Below are 20,574 nucleotides of genomic sequence, written 5' to 3'. Positions count from 1 at the left end.
CTCCTGATTTCAGAGAATATATTTTTTCCTACGATCGTCTTTTATCTTTTACAGGGAGGAAATACCATATTTTCCATAAAATGTGTGTTCTGCAGTTGTCTCCTTTTTATTTCGTGAATGCTACCTTGTTTTTTCTCATTTTATAATCAGGGCCTGAGGTGTGGGGGTGGGAAACAAGCTTTACTTCACCAGCCTTGAAAAGGCAATGACACCTCCTGTTACTGATCTCATGCTTCTCAGAGGGAGAGTAAAGATGCAGGTGGGATAGCAGGAGGATGCTCTGCACTGGTTTGTGTTCACTCCAGTGTAGGAGATTAAAATGCGAGCCATCAAAGGATTAGGAACAATGACATTTCCCCTTCAGTTTGTCCCTTCCCCACAAGTTGTAAAGTAATGTTTTAAGCATTAGAAATTAGTCATATTTTAATACAGCACCCAATGGGAATGTGATCACTTGTGAAAAGTATAAATTCTTACTCCCACAGTGCATATTTTTTATTATTATTTGGAATAAGTTTACTTTGTCGCTTTACTTGGGTGTTTAGCCCACCAAAATTTACACAAAAGAATAGCTCCAAATGGCTATTTAAATCTATATTCTCTATAATTTGTTACATAATCATTCATATGCTAGTGTGTGTGTGTGTGTGTGTGTGTGTGTGTGTGTGTGTGTAAAATAAGAAATGGAGGGGATTATTATAGATTTTAAATGATTTTTAAAAACACTTTTCTATAATGGTTGAGTCAGCCTGGCTGTGGTGGATTGTGATCTATTTATTTCCTTTGTTCAGTCATTCTTCTTATTGAAAGAAGAGCGTAATTAGTCATTGTTCTAAAATTCCTGAAACCAAACAAACCACCTCAAACTTGGGGCTGAAAGCTTTTATGGGTACCAGTGTACAAACAATTTGCTTTGTTTCAAGTGACCCTCACTGTTTTAGGCTGTAGGTGTGTCATGTGAGACCAATTTCAGGCCTTGCTTCCAAGCTCTCACTGAGGTTTCGAGATAGCTTTATTTCATGTTATTTATCTTTTAATTTCGTTTCATAAATGGAGCCCATAAAAATACAAGTTTTCATTGTTGTACATATTTGAAAAACAAGCTAAATTATATTTATTTGAAAATAGCTACTTTTATACACTTATTTAATTCAGTCATTCATTTATTCACTCATTCATTTATTCAACAAATCTCTATTGATTGCCTAACATATGAGTACCCTGGGGTAAGTATTGAAGACACACAAAACTATAAACAAGACCAATGGCATGGGAAATTATAATACTGTGTGGTGATGTTACTGGTGTTTGGGGTGCTTGGGTACCCCAAGATAGAAATCAAAAGGAACCACCAGAGAAATTTCCAGGTAAATTTTACTAAGCTAATGCTCAAGGACAAGGGAGGCAGCACAGAGGACAGGAAGGTCCTCCGAACATCTGGGGGCGGGGGGTGCTGGCTCTGCTTGGCTGCTTTTATAAGGTGGGGACCAAGCAGGCTTGCGCACAGAGGCAGGCTTTTGAAAAAGAGGACTTGGGAAATTTCCTGTGTCAGGGCCAAGCTCCTTCCTCCTTCAGCCCGGTTGCTTAACACCTGTCTTGGCACCTGCACTGGGAGGACCCTGACCGCTGTGGACCACTCACTGCTGCCACCCCAGGAAAGTCCTATAGCAGTTAAACCTTGATCAACTGCATGTGCACAAGAGTGGTTTCCACTTCTGCAAGGAAGTAAGCTGTTAGAAGGGCCATAAGAAAGCCTACTTCGTCATTCTTGGGCAAGGAGGAGCCGGGGTGGGGACATTTTTGCAGTCAGCTTACCCGGTGTTCCTTCTGGCCCCCTGCTGTTACCTCCTCCCAGGCCCAAGGCCCTGCGCCGTCTCAGTCAGGCCCATACAGGGAAGCAGTAATGTACCGAATGTGGCCCAGCAAGTCAGATCTACAGCTGCAATGTAATAATGGAGCAACAGGAGACCACACAGCTAGTTCTGCCCTTTTAGCACTAGAACTCTCAAGAAATTTCAAATAACAATGGAGAAAAATAAAATTAGCTAAAGTAAGAATATGATGATTATTATGATGCAAAGTCTTCCCTTTCACTCTGATTAGGTACCTGAGATCAGATGCTGAAAACTCTGTGTGTTTCAGGTGTATGAGGTTGTCCCATGCCAGAGTGACTGCAACCAGTACCTGTGGGTCACAGAGCCCTGGAGCGTCTGCAAGGTGACCTTTGTGAACATGCCAGATAACTGCGGAGAGGGCGTGCAAACCCGAAAAGTGAGGTGAGGCCAAATCAGTTTTCATAGGGAAGCAAAATACACACCACCTCCCAGTTTCATATGTGCCAACGTGAGCATTCACTCCTTCCCAATCTCCTAATAAACAGCCTTTAGTTTTGTTTTTAGAGAATCTGGGTTCATGGAAAACTCCAAACGACCTGCTTCGAGCAGCAGTTTCTTGTATTCGGCCTTCTGATTTAGGAAGGCCAAGAAACACTGCTGGTTTTCAAACCCCAATAACGTTTTCCTTAAAGGCCAAAGATATTTCTAACTGCATTTTAATGGTAATCTGTGGTAAACTTTTGCTCCTTTATATCTAACTGGCCAATTGTTTTAATACTTTTATCTGTTCCAGGACACCTTCCCTAAAACCCCATTGACCAAGGCTTCTGAATAATTCTGTGGCCACACTGTCTGGTAGTGTAGCCACTAGCCTCATTTGGCAATTTTCACTTTAAATTTAAACTAATTAAAATTAAAAATGTGTTTCCTCGGTCACACTAGACTCTAGTGTGTCTAGACACTAGACATTTCAAGTGCTCAGTAGCCATAGATGGCTAGAGGCTGTTCCATCAGACAGCACAGCATTTCTATCACCACAGAGTTCTAGCCAGCAGCAGTGTTCTGTGGTACCCATATCCCCCGCATTGTTATGAAAAGATCTTTTTACATGTCTGTCACTGTGATTCATCCCCATAAGTTTCTCCACACTGAGACCCTGTCATATTAATAGAAATTCCCTAACACCTAATACAAGTTTGACATTCTTAAGTTTTCTCTACAGTCTTTGCACATGATCCTTGAAGGTTCTAGAACCAGGGAAACAAATGTATGAGGTTCTGTTATTTCCACTTCACAGAGTAGATTCACAAATTCTAATTCACCAAGAACACATATCTAGTAAAGTGACACAGTTGGCATTCAAACCCAAGTCTCTTGTCAACTTTAACTATATCGGTTTCTTCTAACCCAGCTGAGTGGCACACAGTAAAGACAAATATAAAAACATCCAGAACTTGACAACTCATGTTGTGAAGTTCATTCTCACTTAAGACCTAACTTCTCATGAATTTAATACTCATATTTTTTCATCCATTTCAGTAGGAAAATAGAACAAATTAACGTTTATCTTAAAACCTTGCCCACTATGTATAACTTTGCTTCCAGTAAAAATAATTTATGGTTTCTTTTTGAAGAGCCCATCTGAACTCTCAGTTATTTTTCTGAGGAACTTTTTGAAGGTGGATGGGGAGGGGAATGTAATGCGTTGATGGGGAAACAGGGAAGAAAACAAAAGAAATTCTTTTTTGCCCTTCTCCAGAATTTAAATTTTCACTTTGAATTTTAAAGTATTTTTCTTGTATTAAGAATTTGATCAGGTGTTTTTTTTGGTTAGTAAAAACTATATATAATAAGGAACTACTGTTTTTTCAGCTTTCCTTTTAACTCTGTGTACATGTTGCTTCTTTTTGCTCTGTGAATAGATATTCTTAACATTTCCAGGCACATCCCTAAACTAAGTAGCTTTTCAGAGCAACTTATTTCTTCAGGAAACATCTTTAATGCAAATAGAGAAAAGAGAAGGTCAGCGTGGGTCGTGATCTTTGGTCATGTAATAATGTTTCTGCAGTGATTGAGTAATAGACCTCCCTAACCTTATCCGCAGCTAATTAAGGTCAAGGCGCCTGCTTAGAGGCAAGGAGTGGGTGACATTTGAGAATACACGAGTCTGTGCGAGAGCAGGATTCAATAAATCCCATCTTGTCCCTTCTCTTAGGATGGTGTGACATTTCAAAGACTGGGTGGTAAAACTGATTTGCTCTGATGGGAAGAGAGATTTTTTTCACTGGCATTTTTTAAAGTGCCAGCACATTGTGATAATAAAAAAAACACAGAGTGATATGGTTATTTTTATTGTTGCTTTAGAATTCTCTGCTGACAACGCACCTCCTACTCCTACCCCTGTGGTGGGCCTCTGGCCCCGCCTTTGGCCTCCAACTGGATTCTACACTGTTTTCTACTACAGTTCAGTTTTTTCACAGTCTAACTCCTTTTCATATGGAAAGGGAAAAGGCCAAGCATTAGAAAACAGCAAATGAACTTATAGTGCCTTCCTTTTGGGTCAAAACTTGATCCAAATATTTATTCTCCATTCTAGAGTAATAAAAAAAAAATCATTAATACCAAATAAATATAACTTATAAATAATTTGAATGTCAACAATAAGGATTTTTAGCAATTGTGGCACATTCCAATGAAGGAATTTAAATGTAGTCATTAAAAATTATAACTTAGAAAAATGGCTAGCAACACAAGAACATGTCTATAATATATCTTTGGGGTTCTTTTTCTTAAATGGTACAAATAGCAGGTAAAGTTTTGTCACATTTAATGAAATAAAATACATGTTTAAATATAATAGTCTTTTTAAAGTGGTTATCTCTGATGCAATACTGCGAATTTATATTATTTATCCTGATTTTCCTAAAATGAATATGTCACTTGTGTGATAAAAATTAAAGGAACAGAAAAGCCTTAGAAAATGAAGTTTTATCTACATAGCTGCATAATAGAATATTGAACATCTGTCCTTAACTCTGAATCAATAGGTAACTTTTCAAGTTAATCCTTGTACCTTGTGTCAGTACCTACCATGAATGCAATCTTTTCTTAGCAGCAAATCCCACTTTGAGCACTAACTGTCCCATTTGTTTCCATGGCCTCTCAAAGCTGCTATCGGCAGAACATTTTTTTTAAATGCCATTGAAAGTAGAACTTTTTTCCTGATAAACTAAAATTCTCCCAAAGACATTTATAATTTAATTTTTTCTTTCAACAAGGAAATAAAATCTCTACCTTTGTGTGGTTGTGTGATTGCTCTTTTTCATGTATTTATGCAATTTATAAAAAATGCAGAGGAAGATATTTATAAAGATCATTTTTCAGGCTACAAACCTAATTAAGACATGAGCAACAACAGCACCGATTTCTAGTCTGAATGTATCTCACAGGAAGACAATATTTTTTTAAATTAGGCAGCACTTCATAGAGAGGTTATTCTGCAAGGTAAGTATGAGAAGACACAATTACCCCAATGATTGTAAATTCCTGAAAAGGGCTGAGATTTCAGGTATAATTGGTCATGTAATTCAACTAACAGCTTGAAGCATTGCAATGGGTTTGAGAGCTAAAGAGCTCAAGCCTTCCTTTTGGTCTCCTACAATGCAGTTCTGTTCCAATGCCCATTAATTTGGTTGACCTTCCCAAGTTCTAGGTGAGGGATAAAGTTTTCCTCTTCTACTAGAAAAGTGCCCAGAGAGATTAACTGTGATACAAGTGAAGTCTGTACTAGCCACATTAATTAGATTTCCAAAGAAATTGGGAAATGAGTAAAGAGTTCTTCATGACTGCTTACAATAGAATGAAATGTAATAAAATGTTTGAATTTGTTCTGTTAAAAAGAAAACTAACCATTAAAAAGGGTCAAGATATAGAATGATCCACACAAGCACATTTAGAGAATTTGTGCTATTACTATTATAATTGTATTTTCACTTTTGGCTTAAAGTTATCAGCAGGTGGGAGGGTAAATACCTTTTTATTTGACAAAAACAATTACTTTCACAAACACTTTATGAAACCTCTCACTAGGAGATTTCAGTGTGCCTGGTCTTCCATCATATGTGAATCTACCTTCACTACACAATCCACCATTTTCTTCAGAAGAAAAAAATATTATATTCCAAAATTACAACCCCTCCGTGAATCTCTTTGGACCACTCCTCATTAGTCCTGCATCATATAGAGTGTAAATGATCCTTAAATTTCAGAGGCAGACATTTAGAGTTTACTTATACACTGCTATAATTTTTTAAAGTTGTGATGAAAACTACATGGATAATTTTTAAAATCATACCAAAGCTCTACAACTATTTATGGGAGGCAGAGATCCTTTTATGCCTTCATGTTTATTCATTAATTGCAAAGCTTCCCACCCCCGCACCTCCAACCTCATGATGCTGTCTTAGGATGACCATCTAGCCTATGGGTTGGCCATTGTTATAACTGTCCCGGTTCCTTCACTGATACGTATGTTTTCTTCTAGATGCATGCAGAACACGGCAGACGGCCCTTCTGACCATGTAGAGGATTACCTCTGCGACCCAGAAGAGATGCCCCTGGGTTCTAGAGTGTGCAAATTACCGTGTCCTGAGGATTGTGTGATATCCGAATGGGGTCCGTGGACTCGATGCACTTTGGTGAGATGATTAGCCATTTATTAACATAGAGCTTGCTCAGTTCCTTACCACGAAAGCTTGAAAGATATTATTTTAAAAATCACAGTTACTAAATTACTTACCAAAGCAAGATATATTTTCTTAGCAACTTCATTCTCTGACTGTGCCATTTAAAGTCAGCAGTGTTTCCACTCGCACTAGAACAGCTTGACCTCTTGCAAGCGTTATCCACCACTGTCCCCCAAACCCAGTACAAACCCCTTCAGATGGGCTTATACATACCCAGCGGGTTAAGAACTGCAGCAGCGATAATGACTCCTTCCAGGTAGAGGGACAAAGAATAAATCTCTAGTAAAGGCACTGTAATGGTGTCAGGTGATTGTCATCCCTTGCTTTTGCCCAATCCATTTTATTTAAATTGTAGGAATAATCTTTCACCCAGTGGGGGTTCTGCCACAGGAGTATCCACACTAAAAGGCAAAAGATCCTGGAATGAGAGGGAGTAGGAAGAAGAAAGCTGTGCGTCAAAGAATCTCTTTCCACACGCTGACTCTGTGTGTCTTTGGGCCTGGAAAGCCAGCTGAGAGTTTCAAATCACACAAAGCTTCTAGATTTCAACAGCCCGAAGCAGCTCTTCCATGGGGCCCTGGGAAGAGAGTCATTTGAAACAGAACTGGCTGCTGATGTAGAAAATTGGGTCTACCCCTGGGCACCTTTGCAAAGCTGCACATTTCCAAATGGCATCAAAAGCACAGGGGAAAATGCATGCAATGTGGAATTAATTTGCTGAAATACAATATAGGACAGTTTCAAAAAATTTATAATGCATGTTTTCAAGGAAAAATTAAATTTCTATTTCAGTGTTAATATTACTAAGGTGCTGATTAGCAGCCAACTGAGAGAGCAGGAGCAAAAGAGGGCTGGCAGTTGACTTGGATACAGTTAAATTGTAATAATCAACTGTCTCACAAGGGTATGTGAATGATTTTCTAATTCCATTAGCATCAGGTTTGAAGTTACTGCTCCTGTTCTTAGAAGCCAAATGCTTTCAGAACAGGACTGTACCAGTAGGAGAATGCCAGCCAGTCTTTTAAGTGCTTCTGTGTTTGTGTGTATGTGTGCCTTAGGACAATAAAAATTGCTAACAGTTAGTTATTTAAAGTCACCTTAAAATGTTTTTGGGGGGAGCAAAAGACCATATTAGATAGGTAGGTAGGTAGGTAGGTAGATAGATAGATAGATGATAATTTCTGTATTAGTGATCTACAATAATTCATATGACCATATGTACGTGTTTCTGTACCTGTGATGTGATGTATCTATTAATATTTGACACATAGACCCTTAAGTATCTTATAGCTAGATGGGACATCAGAAGCTCACCCAACACTTTGATCTTAGAGAAGAAATGGAAGTGTAACGAGATTGTTCAAGTTAGCCAGTGGCCCCAGCATGCTGACTCCTGCTCCAGCGCTCCCCCCAACGCGTGAGCCCTCGCATGGCTGAGCATGCACCTTTCTGAGGAGCTGTGTTATTCCCTGTCAGCCCTGCAATCAGAGCAATTACCGGCAAAGGTCGGCTGATCCCATCAGACAACCTGCTGATGAAGGAAGAGTCTGCCCCGATGCCATGGAGAAGGAACCCTGCAACCTAAACAAAAACTGCTTCCACTATGATTATAACGTAACAGGTACGTGGGTCGTCATCTCACCACGGAGCGAAAGGCCAGAGCCCGTGTGTGTCAGCTCAGCAGCGCCCCGTGAGTATAGTTCACCTCCGTCGGTGTCCCCTTGGTCATGCTGCTTGCTCTGCCAGAAATACTTTATTAACTAACATAGATATTTATCTATTATATTTTGTAATAAACATCAGGCTATGGATAATGAAAATATCACACAAACACCAGCCCTGCAGAAGATTGTGAATATCTAATTAATCCTATTTAAGACATCCTCCCACTCTGGGAAGGTGTAAAGGAGATACCATTCCCATGGGTATACGGGTTATTGAAAGAGGCCCTTCTTCTTCAGCAGCTGTTTAATTGCTGTAACATCCCAGGACCACAATTCTTTGTGTGGGGCAGTTCATAAGCATGATCGGTCCAATGTAAAAACAGCAGCATGCTTACCCTTGCCAAAAAGTATGTAAATATAACTATTTCAGTATTATCAAAGGTACGGATAAAAAATGGATAGATGAGTATTTTTTCAGGAAAAAAAGGCTTATTATAAATTCCATTTTTTTCCCTAACCCTCACCTCCTACCATCAAGGCCCATACTCTAGGAAAGAAGAGAGTTTGTTGGTTTGCATGACTTGGGGAGACACTGAAGCTTATTTTGGAATTCTTTCAAGTAATTTTCACAGTGAGATAAACTACAGAAGTTGGACAATGATATGCAGCAGTTAGGCTGGCTTTTGTTCCTTCTGATTTTTCTCTTTCATTTTCTTTGCTGACACAAGGAAATCACTGTTCTTTGGGATATGCTATGTTACTCTAAAAAGAAAGATGAAAGGATTATTTTGAAAAAGATGTGAAATAAGAGAATTAAATAAATATGACCCAAAGTGATTTTGAAATAAATCAGTGCACATTTCAAAACATTCTAAGTATGCAAGTAAGTGAAATACAGCGTTTTATTTGAACATAACACAAAGTACTATCCATTGAAATTATGGTCTTGCTAAAACAAAAATAATGTTAAAATTGAAATTTCTGCTTTTATTAGGAAAAAAGTTTTTAAGTGATATTTGTTCTGCAGGCCAAAGCCACTTTTACAATATTGCCAAGTGGCTATCAAGATTGTCAAGTAGACATCTGCCTTCTAGAAGAACCCCTCTAGCTATGTGCAACCCCAGGAATTCCATTTGACTCCTGATATGTTCGAAGCCAGGACCCATATGCTTTGCATGTAGGATGATTGATTATGGGGCTTAGGAAGCAGTGGTGGATTAAATATGGGATTCGGGTCATCAGAGTTTCATTTGAAATCTGTTTCATGTATGGCCTTCTGTTCAGATGGGCTCCCTTCCTTTCAGATTGGAGTACTTGTCAGCTGAGTGAGAAGGCAGTTTGTGGAAATGGCATTAAAACAAGGATGTTGGACTGTGTTCGAAGTGATGGCAAGTCGGTTGACCCGAAACATTGTGAAGAGGTGAGGGGATGCTGTGTTATATCCTTGTGAGTAAATTCTTTCCCAGTAATTTCAATTCATGCTGAGCCAAGTGACCTGTGCTCCGTGCAGCTCGTTGCCAGCAGATGTTTTTCTGCACTATTCAGAGGCTGTTAAGCACCCTCTTGAAAAAAGACACTGTCCGACACTACTGATTTCTACACATAATTTCCTGTATTTTGTTCTGCTTGGAGCCCAAAGGTATGCTAATTATCCTTTTCCGAAAGAAATGCTTGGGGAACAATCAGTAATCAAGGTGAATATAGGCAATAAATCTTAATCAGACTGCTCATCATTTTTGTAATTTCATTTGAATTTTGTGTTGCCTGGGACACCTGCCAAGATCCATCATTCACTCTCTCTGTTGCTAAACATTGATCACATGTGGTTTTGTAGCAGATTTTGATATTAGGATCTAATACCCAGCTGTGAGAGTCAGGTGTGGATGAGAGAGAGCTTGAAATTCAAACAAAGGAATGGAGTCTGCCATTAGTATCTTTCAGGTACAAAAACTTGTTAATTCTTCAATTTACAAAAGTAACGTCATTGTTTCTAGATATGGCCTTATAAAATAAAAGAACACAGTTGCTGGCCTTTCTTATTTTTCATGAAGCTATGCTTCATGTTTTAATTGTCTGATTTCCAACAAAAGGGTACTCACATTCCTGAGAGGTTTTGGCTCCTCCTGTGTCTGAGCCCCACTGGGTTAAATATGAACCGAAATAAACAGAATCCTCTGAGGGTCTAGAACACGCAGGAAGAGCTTATAACCTCATTAGGGTTCAGTAGACGTGATGACCGAGCCCGTGTCTGCACACCTGGGGTTGTTACAAGCCCATGGTAAATTGTTCCAACTCCTAATGGAAAACTCGAGGTGAAAATAGGTTAATCCATTTGATATCTTTATTATGTAGACCTAACTTAATTTCCTTATATCTCTGTCCATGTGAACATGTGACCAGAGCTCCCAAATGTGCTGAAAACAAGTTAATAAATTTCCTTTGCTATCATCTCATAACAGAACTTAGTCTATTCATACTTTCAATTTAATTAGGAATTTTACACCTGAATCAATTTTGAAACTAATAACATCGAAGTAATGGAACCATTATAAAAAATAACATTATTATTAATGGATATTATTATAGTCATACACTGGCTGGAGAGTTTTCTGTGATCTACTTCTGGTTGATTAATATGCCTCTTTTCTTGCAAATTCCCATATAAATGCCCTCCCAAGTCGGAATGAAATATACAGTGAATAAAGTCTAAGAGCGTTTTGAAAGCTAAACCCAAATCATACAAGACCAATTTTAAAATAGCTCATATGACTACATGACAAAGGTATAAACAGGGTCCTAGTTTCTTAAATAAACTTTAAATAAAAACCTGACAAATAACTAATTTTAAGTATCCAGGAGATAAGGTAAATTTACTCTGTATACAAATATCATGTTTGACTACTGCGATGACAATTAGGGATTTAAATTATAACAGTCTAGCAAGTGCTGTCTTTGGGGAGAACTGTACTGCTCGCTGCAGGAATTGAATTAAACAACTCATATCCCATTTAGCCATCCCTATGGATGCGGTAGGATTAAATAATGGCCCTGAGAAAAGCTGGCTATCTTTTTAACTATGGATTGATTGCCTGCCTGCTAAGACATGTGTAAACCCTGCATTCAGTGCAACAGCAGTAGCCAACTCTCGCTGTTCCTCTAACAGCCAAAAAGAAAAATGGCATTACCACCCAACAAAGAGGAAAATTGGGGTTAAATCCATGTGGTATTTATATAGTATTTTTGTCTTTTGTGTTTTTCAGACATTTACCTCATACCTAGTAATTGATTTCTTCTTTCCTATTCTTTGATCCCTGAGAAGATTTTTTTATTACACAAATGCTTAGATAGATGGTGATGATGGAAGAGAGAGAGGGGGGGGGGGGGAGGGAGGGAGGGAGGGAGAAGGAAGGAAGGAAGGAAGGAAGGAAGGAAGGAAGGAAGGAAGGAAGGAAGGAAGGAAGGAAGGAAGGAAGGAAGGAAGGAAGGAGAGAAAGAGAAATAGATGACAGGTGGAAAAAATACAATAAACATAAGAGAAAAAGTAGTACAGGGTTAAGATGTCTCAGTATTGGATGCCTAAAATATCTATAAATAGACATCCTTTTTCATTTTCTAGTGAAATAAGTTAGTAGTAATCCAATTCTGTGATTCAAACCCTTTCTCTACGCAACTATTATCTACCTTAATATGACACATTATTTTTATCATGTCACCTTAAGACTCTAATCTCCAACGTCTCATGACTTAACTATGAGACTTTATATAAGTGATACAGTAAAATTTTTCATACCAAATCCTGTACTCATCTTTGTCAAGTATTAGTGGTGGAGAATATACAGCAGGACCTGCAAAGGGAAGCAGACCACAAATCACTGACCTGATCTGTCTGTGGATAACTTAGAGCCAAGAGCTATACTTGAACCACAGCATAACATTTCAGAAAGTTTTTCTTTTGCCATCTTATAATATTAGATACCGTAAACTTGTCTTTCATGCAAAACTAAAAAAGATCTTGAAAATCCCATGGATTACCAATTTAAGAAATTATATTATCCTAATGTGCTCTTAAATTTTTCTATTTCATTGCTACTTTGGACTTAGGACTTCTTAAATGTTTGCATATACAGTAGATGAGTTTGAAATCTCATCTCATATTTTAAAAGTAAAATATGTAAATAACTATTGGAATTCACTGTCAATACAATGGTACAATGTTATCTGATGAGAGACTAACACTAAACTGAATTATACCACAGTTAGCTTCAAAAATCTCTAAAATAGTTTTAGAAGAAAAATCTTTGTAATTAAAAAGTATATATAAAATATTAATAAAAAATTCTAGTGATCCAAATTTTCTTTTAGAGAGCTAAGGTACTTAAAAACTGATATTTTTATATTATTTCAATACATTAGTCATTAGTTTTGAGTGGCAATTTGTCTTGAAAACCTTTCCCTTTTGCTTTTCAGTTTAACAAGCATGTATAAAAATAAGTAATGCCCCAAAGATACACTTATGGATCTGTATATTGATGACATTCTTGGTTTTTAATGAATGAAAAATAATCATGCTTACACTTATTAGTTCCTCACTTAGAGAAACTCAACCTATTTGGAGATTAAATCTACTTTTACTTATTGCATATTTTAAAAGTTCAACACTCTATAAGTATATCAAGTAAATGGGCTCCTCCATTTAACGTGTGCCCTTTGCTCCCACTCTCCTGGGTTGGTCCACTTTATATTTTTAACAGTTTGGGTGTTTGCCCGGCAGATAGGTTTTTATTCTATTAGGCATCTTACTTACCCTTCCTCTCTTCCCCTCTCCTTTCCTCCCACTCCTGTCTTTTCTTTTCTCGCTCCCTCCTTCTTCCATCCACCATACACTGTGGTCATGCCTTCATGTCAGTGCAAACAGATCTCCTCTGTCCTTTCAGCTGGGCCTGGAAAAGAACTGGCAGATGAACGCGTCCTGCGTGGTTGAGTGCCCTGTCAACTGTCAGCTTTCTGAGTGGTCTCCGTGGTCAGAATGTTCTCAAACGTGTGGCCTCACAGGTTAGTTTGTACCTTAATTAGCCTTCAGCTGATGGTCAAAGAATCCAAAATAAAATGCCCCTCTTGCTTTCAGTGCTATCAAATAATCTTCAGTAAGGCTGAATCAGGGTGTCTTTCTTTCCAAAATACATGAGACATACTTGTTCCTCTAATCTCCTCAGGAGAATTGTGTGTGATAGCTTCTCCCAATAAGATATCTGCTTGCACAACAGTAGCATATCACTAAAGCTGCATCCCTTTTATCTCTTAAAGGAAAAATGATCCGAAGACGGACAGTTACCCAGCCCTTTCAAGGTGACGGAAGACCATGCCCAGCCCTGATGGAACAGTACAAGCCTTGCCCAGTAAAGCCTTGTTATCGGTGGCAATATGGCCAGTGGTCTCCGTGCCAAGTGCAGGTAACAGATCTCAAGAAGTCATGCGGAAATGTGGTTCTTTATGTGCAGAGACTTGGTCTCAGAATCATTTTTCAGAGTTTACACGTCATGTTTTCTCTTAAAGATTTTAGGTGCCTAGCTATTTCATAACTAGTTTAATTAGTTTTGATAACAGGCACTCCCTGTCCTGTATTTTTTAAATCATTTGGAGACTGATTCATTTTAATGAAAATTTATTTGCCTGCCTTTGGCTAGAAAACAAATACACTATTCACTCTGTGCTCCTATAGGACTTCTTCCCTGGGGTCCAAGGGCTTCCTTCACTGCTCATAAATCAAAATCAATGGTGCAGAGATGACTGTAAGTGATGAGCTCTCTAATGAATTATTTTTCTTCTCCTAATTAGTTATTTCTTTCTTCATCCCAGGATGCCCAGTGTGGAGAAGGTACCAGAACAAGAAACATTTCTTGTGTAGTAAGTGATGGGTCAGCTGATGATTTCAGCAAAGCAGTGGATGAAGAATTCTGTGCTGATGTTGAACCCATTATAGATGGTAATAAGAAAATGGTCTTAGAGGAAACCTGCACCCAGCCTTGCCCAGGTAACAGCAACAAAACATAATTTATAGTTTGATCATTTCTTACCAGGACTGGGGCCAAGAAGAGGTTGCATATATAGCCTAAGTTAAGGGATGTCTGCAGTCCTCTCGTTTAATAATACCTGTGCCAACAGCCAGACACTGTAGTATGAATGAAGGGAGGCACTGTCGCCTTACTCCTCGGTGGGGGTGAAGGCAGGTCTCCCATGTGGCTGCTGTTCACACACACTCCTCTAGAGTTTTAACATCTGCAGGGGATGGCAGTTAAGGCCTTAGCCTCATGTTTGACAGGGAAAGTGTGAAAGCAAAGTTGACCAAATAAGGATAGAACATACATCTATTTAGGATGTCTAGAAGAAAAGAATAGAAAATAAGAGAGAGACAGCATTAAACACATAATAGCTAAAGAAAAATGTTGGTCCTTATAATGAAAGCTTACTCTGGGTCTTAAACAGAATCAACAATAAATTCATACCTAGATACACTGTAGTTAAAACAGAGAACGTAGAAAAATAGAGAATTATTAAAGCATGCAGAAAGAAAAGAAAGTAACAGATTACCTGCTTTTGGAAGACAAAATTAGAATTATAGCAGAATTCTTCTCAGTTACAGTGAAAGCCAAAAGACATTGGAATATACAGTCATGAGTCACTTAACAATGGGGATATGTTCCGAGAAATGCATCATTAGGAGATTTCTTTCATTGTATAAACATCATAGAGTCACTTACACAAACCTACATGGTATATAGCCCACTACACACCTAGGCTGTTTGGTATAGCCTATTGCTTCTGGCTACAAACCTGTGCAGCATGTTGTTGGAGGAAATTGTAACAGTAGTATTTCTTTATCTACACATCAAAAGATACAGTAAAAGTACTGTATAAAAGATTTAAAATGGTACACCTATATACTGCACTTACCTTGAATGTTGGTTGCAGGACTGGAAGCTACCCTGGGTGAGTCAGTGAGTGAGTGTAAAGGTCTAGGACATTACTGTACACTACTGTACACTTTATAAACACCGTCCCACCAGCCCTTCCCCTGCTTCCTTCAGACAGGGTCAGATATAGATTATCAAAGCTTTCAATGCTGCTCCATGAACAGGGATATGGGCTGGACTGATTGAAAATATCAAGGAGAAACTGGCTAGGCAAGGCACAGATCACCATATTAGTGACTGTCAAGAGGCAGTGAAAGGTGTCCTGAGGATCAGTAGCAATAAGAAATCAAGATGAATAATGGAACATCGGGTTTGTCGTGCAGTGTGGTTTTGGTTATTGCATATTGGAGCAGTGGTTGGATTAAGGAACTTTGTGGTATTCATTTAAAAAAAAAAAGGTGCTTAACATGGAGAGGGTGTAGAACTGAGGACTCAATATTTTGACCTTGAAAATTTGTTCTTGGTTGCACTGACCATATCTAGCACAAAAGGCTCTCTCTCACATTGAATTGATGGAAGAAGGAAAACTTGTCTAAGCTTTACATTACTACAACCTGAAAATGTTTTCAAAGTACAGGGACAGGCTGGCTCCACACTACCACAGAAAGCTTTTACTAAGCATCAGGGGTCCTTAATACTTGTTTAAAGGTAGCTCCTGTGGCCCTGTGTCATTGTATACGATCCACAAGAATTTACATCTGTGTACCCTGAAGACCATCAGGCTAGATCTGGGAGGGCTGCAGTGCTCTGTGAATATGTAGTGATGGGGGGACAGGCTCCTCTGTGCTGAAACAGGTCAGTGGCCGAGTAATTGAGATATAATCTCTGCACTCAAAATTGAGGCCCTGTAAGTGAGAGGGAATCTATTGAGAAGCCCCGCAGATATTGCTCCCATCAAAGAAAAATAAACTTCCTCCTGAACCATATACCCTTCTATTTCTTACAGGAAATTCAGCTCCATTAGAATCTTATGGGACCACTGTCGTATATGAGGTCCCTCGTTGACCAAACCATCGCTCTGCAGCTCATTACTGTATTTGAAATGTGATGGAAAATAATCATCAACCTAAAATTCTGTCCCCAACTAAATTATCATTCAAGAGTGGAAAAAAATAATATTACAGAAGAAAACATTGAAAGAAATCATTGTGATGCAATGTTGGACAGGAGGGCTGCATGCAGTACAATGTGGAAAGCAAATGTTGTCTATCAAATAGTAAAAAAACTAATTGGCAGACAGTGATAAGCTAGGAGGCTGTTCTTCTCTTATAAATTACAATCTATTCACTTCAGTTCCTCTGGCGATAGTTTCCTTCAGTGATGGGTTTTGAAAGCAAGCAGTATGTGAACTAATAAGCTTTAAAGAGTAAAATAGTGAAGTGGGAAATGCATTTCATACACTTAATTGTCATATCTTTGGCAGGCATAGTGTAGTTTATTACAGTGGTTTATGTAGTCAAAATATAAAAGTATGTTCAGTACAAGGCAATACCTCCCTCTCGATTGCTGTTGTTAAATCTTTGAAGCCTGATGCGGATTATTTGGGGTGATTATGATAAAATTCACAGACTGCCATTAAACAATTTCTTGTTTTGTTACAAAACACACTATGTCAAGTGATATAAGCACAGAGATAAAGCCTACTTATAGAAAGATGTGTTTTATTTCCATGTAGTTTGCAATCATTGAGGCAAAGTTATATACCTTCATATTGACAGGAATTTTTCAATTTTAATAGTTTCTCCTCCATAATTAAAAATCGTGTTACTCAAAAGTAGCATTTCCTAGGGGATAGAAATATTTCTAAAATGTTATCACACTACTTAAAAATTCTTACTAGTTTCTTTTTCCTTAACACTTTCAAAATTCACAAGAATTTTCTGCACTTCAGGATGACACTAGATAGAATATTAATGACATACTATAATAAAAGTCTACAAAAATCACCCCACTTTACTATTGTATGTATGTATCTGTTAGTCAATAATTCATGTCTTCCCAGTATTTCTTAATCATGGCACAAGAAGTTTTTTCATTAATCAGGGATCCAGGCAACTTTGTGCTAATATTAGACAACTTCAGCATTATAAAAGGCTATATGAATTATTCATGTGATATGGCTGGAATAATTAAAGTGATAAGAACCCCTTGTGGATTTTTCTATCATAATTTACTGCATCCTCTGAACAATCTCACCAAGGAGTCAGTCCTGAAGAATGGATGTGTATATGGGGAAGATGTATTACATTACATCTTCCCTTTTCTCAAAATGGTTGAAGATGTTGATGATGAACACATGACACACTATGGCCCGGTAATTCCACTCCTAGGTATATACCCAATGGAAATGCATATATATAACTTCACCAAAAGATTTGTACTAAACTGTTCACAACAGCAGTATTCATAACAGGAAAAATGTACAGCTCCCCACATGCCCATCAATAGTAGAATGGATATCTCAATTGTAGTTAATTCATACAATGAGAGGAAAGTACAGCAATAACAATGAGAAAATTAGAACTACATATGTACATGATGGATCCCACAAACAAACATAAATGAGCCAAAGAAGCCAGACATAAAAAGTACATATGGTATGATTCCATATATAACATGAGGGGGTTTCTGAGATTCTGAGAATGTTCTGTTGCTTAATTTGGATGTTGATTACATGGGTATATAATCAGGTTATGGATACTCAGCTATCTGTGCATTTATAATATGTGCATTATTGCATGCATATTATTCAATCAATAACTGACAAAAAGGGAAAGTGGGTTGAAGACATAGACCAAGGAAATAGCATGCATTATTGCCACTCCTGCAACTGCTCATTTGGCCATCCCACCTGCACCCTCTGGGAAAAGCAAGGAATAAAGCATAAGTAGCAGCTTTCTCACACTTGGATTTCAAGCTCTTTTGAAATTATGAGTATCTAGAAGACAAGTTCTGGGTATATTAAGATTTTTTTTACTAGTACCAGGTGTTTAATAAACCTCTTTACAATGACAAGCTTGATAGTAGGTTTTAATCAAGTATTTGTTATCTCTTAGGAGGGGAATCATAATGGACAAGCTCCTTCAAGTCACAGTTTTCATTTGATAACATTTACGCAAGGCATAGTCCATGCCAGTAACATCTACACAGAAAATTACAATATGAATACAAACTTATAAAGCTACATACAAACTTGCAAATATCAAATACTTATCTAAATATTACAAGTAGAATGTATGACTGGCACACCTACAGATTGCCCAGTGGGATTAAAAATAAAATGGCTGGCTATGCTTTATGGGTATGGCTATAAGCTGTACACCTGTGTTTTGCAGGCGACTGTTACTTGAAGGACTGGTCTTCGTGGAGCCTGTGTCAGCTGACCTGTGTGAATGGCGAGGACCTAGGCTTCGGCGGAATACAGGTCCGTTCCAGAGCTGTGATTATACAAGAACTGGAGAATCAACACCTGTGCCCAGAGCAGATGTTGGAAACAAAATCATGTGATGGTAAGTGCTATAATTCAGGAAATACACTCATTTTAATTTTGTGTTGATAAGCAAATGCACAAGATTTAGAATTTTCTGTTAAATAAGCAAATTTGCCAAGATCTCACTTAAGACTGAGAATTCAATTAAGGGCATGATTCTGAACTTTAAAGACTTAGAGGAAGAAAATCTTGTCATCCTTCATAAATTAGAGACGCAATTTTGTGAAATTGTCTCCCACTTTTATGAGATAAAGAAGGCTGAGACAATTATAACAATAACACCTATAAGAATCCTAATCATGTATGACTCTAAAAATATACTCAATGTATGTAAATCAACAGAATGAATAAATAAAAATTACAAATCTACAGCAAAATGAGAGATTTTATTAAATTTTCAAAAATTGATAAATAAAAGTACTGGCAAGAATTACTCTAAATTTGACATATACCTATATTCAAATAGGTATATATATATATATATATATACATACACACACAAATATAGAGCCATGCACCAAATATAAGTAAATTTAAAAACCACAGAGCATTAAAATATCAGTTTTGGAACACAGACAAAGTCTAAATGAAAACAAAATAATTGCTATCTAGTGGAGATCAAAAGGAAGGAGTATGAAATAGAACCACGAATTGGAGCCAAATATCACATTTATTAATGAAAAGTTAGAGGAGAAAGCTTAGAAGTTGGAGTCGGGGGCTTAAAATGAAAGGCAAATGGTCTAGACGACTTCACCCAAGAAATAGAATTATCTACCATGTCAGTTGAATCTTCCCAAACTTACCAGATAAAACATTCCCTGTGTCCTGGGACAGGGTAGGTGAAGAAGTAGAGAAACGTCAGGGGTTACAATAAGTGAAGTGATTTCCAAGGAAAGAGAGAGAATCGTTTAGCCCCAAATGAGAGTGTCATAAAATTACACATCAATAACATTACAGTTGAGAAAGAAACCCCCCACAGGCACACAGAGTAGTAACAACCGAAAACCACACTTTTAGAGCATTACTTACTAAATGTTGTGTCTTATTTAGAAGACAACTGAAAGTCTTAAATGCTCAGATAGGAGGGAGAAGAGTTTAAAATGAGCTAAGCTTTCAACTCAATTTTTTTTTTAAAAAAGGAAACTGTAACCAATACAGATAAATACAAATTCAATGAGATAGAAAAAGAAAAAATACAACGCAAGATAATCAACAAAATCAATAGCTTGTTTTTTGACCAAACTAACAAAATAGACCACATAATGCAAAATCATTGAAGAAGAAAAAAGAAAAATCGATACTACTACACATAGAATAGTGTTTAGAAAAATATCATTCTGTGAATAAATTTTGCTAATCAATGTAAAAACTTAAAAGACATTTAGAATGTTATTATAATTTACCAAGAATAACAGAGAAGCTAAACCCATGGATTCTATAACTATTAAGAACTCAAATCTATCAAATATACACTCACACATGCACATAAACTAAAACCAAAGTGGCTTTAATTATGACTTTTACCAAAATTTAAAGAAACAGACAACTCCCAATTATGTGAAATCCTGAGAAGCAAAACAAAGTTGAGTGGGGAAAAAGGGGGAGGGAAATCTCCTCAATACAACACCAAAAGCCTAAACAAAAATGGAAAGGATAAAAATGCATTCAAATTAAAATTTAAACCTTCTACACAGTAAAATAGACCATAAACAAGGTTACCGGACAAGCCACAGACTTAAAAATGATACTCGTGGTATCAGTTATGTTCAAAGGATTAATGTCTAGAACAATTCTAAAACTGTTCAGTCCAAGACAGTTTTATACTCTTAAAATTGTTGAGGACCCCAAACTGCTTTCCTTTTGTTATAA

The 20,574-nt window shown here is 37.5% G+C and overlaps 1 protein-coding gene across 1 annotated transcript in view; it reads left to right on the top strand.

Annotated features, from left to right (window-relative positions):
* THSD7A (thrombospondin type 1 domain containing 7A) overlaps positions 1-20,574 on the top strand; it is a 309,567-nt gene that overhangs the window by 278,707 nt on the left and 10,286 nt on the right. The window contains exons 16-23 of the mRNA XM_087821185.1: positions 2,143-2,276; positions 6,379-6,532; positions 8,057-8,201; positions 9,549-9,664; positions 13,179-13,296; positions 13,549-13,694; positions 14,101-14,275; positions 18,551-18,724. Coding sequence (XP_087677311.1) covers positions 2,143-2,276; positions 6,379-6,532; positions 8,057-8,201; positions 9,549-9,664; positions 13,179-13,296; positions 13,549-13,694; positions 14,101-14,275; positions 18,551-18,724 — 1,162 coding nt within the window. The remainder of the gene's footprint in view (positions 1-2,142; positions 2,277-6,378; positions 6,533-8,056; positions 8,202-9,548; positions 9,665-13,178; positions 13,297-13,548; positions 13,695-14,100; positions 14,276-18,550; positions 18,725-20,574) is intronic.

The sequence above is a fragment of the Miniopterus natalensis genome, chromosome 10 (assembly GCF_054644295.1).
Source record: "Miniopterus natalensis isolate mMinNat1 chromosome 10, mMinNat1.hap1, whole genome shotgun sequence".
Lineage (NCBI taxonomy): Eukaryota > Metazoa > Chordata > Mammalia > Chiroptera > Miniopteridae > Miniopterus > Miniopterus natalensis.
The sequence above is the reverse complement of the archived record's forward strand: the minus strand, read 5'-3'. Positions and strand labels throughout refer to the sequence as shown.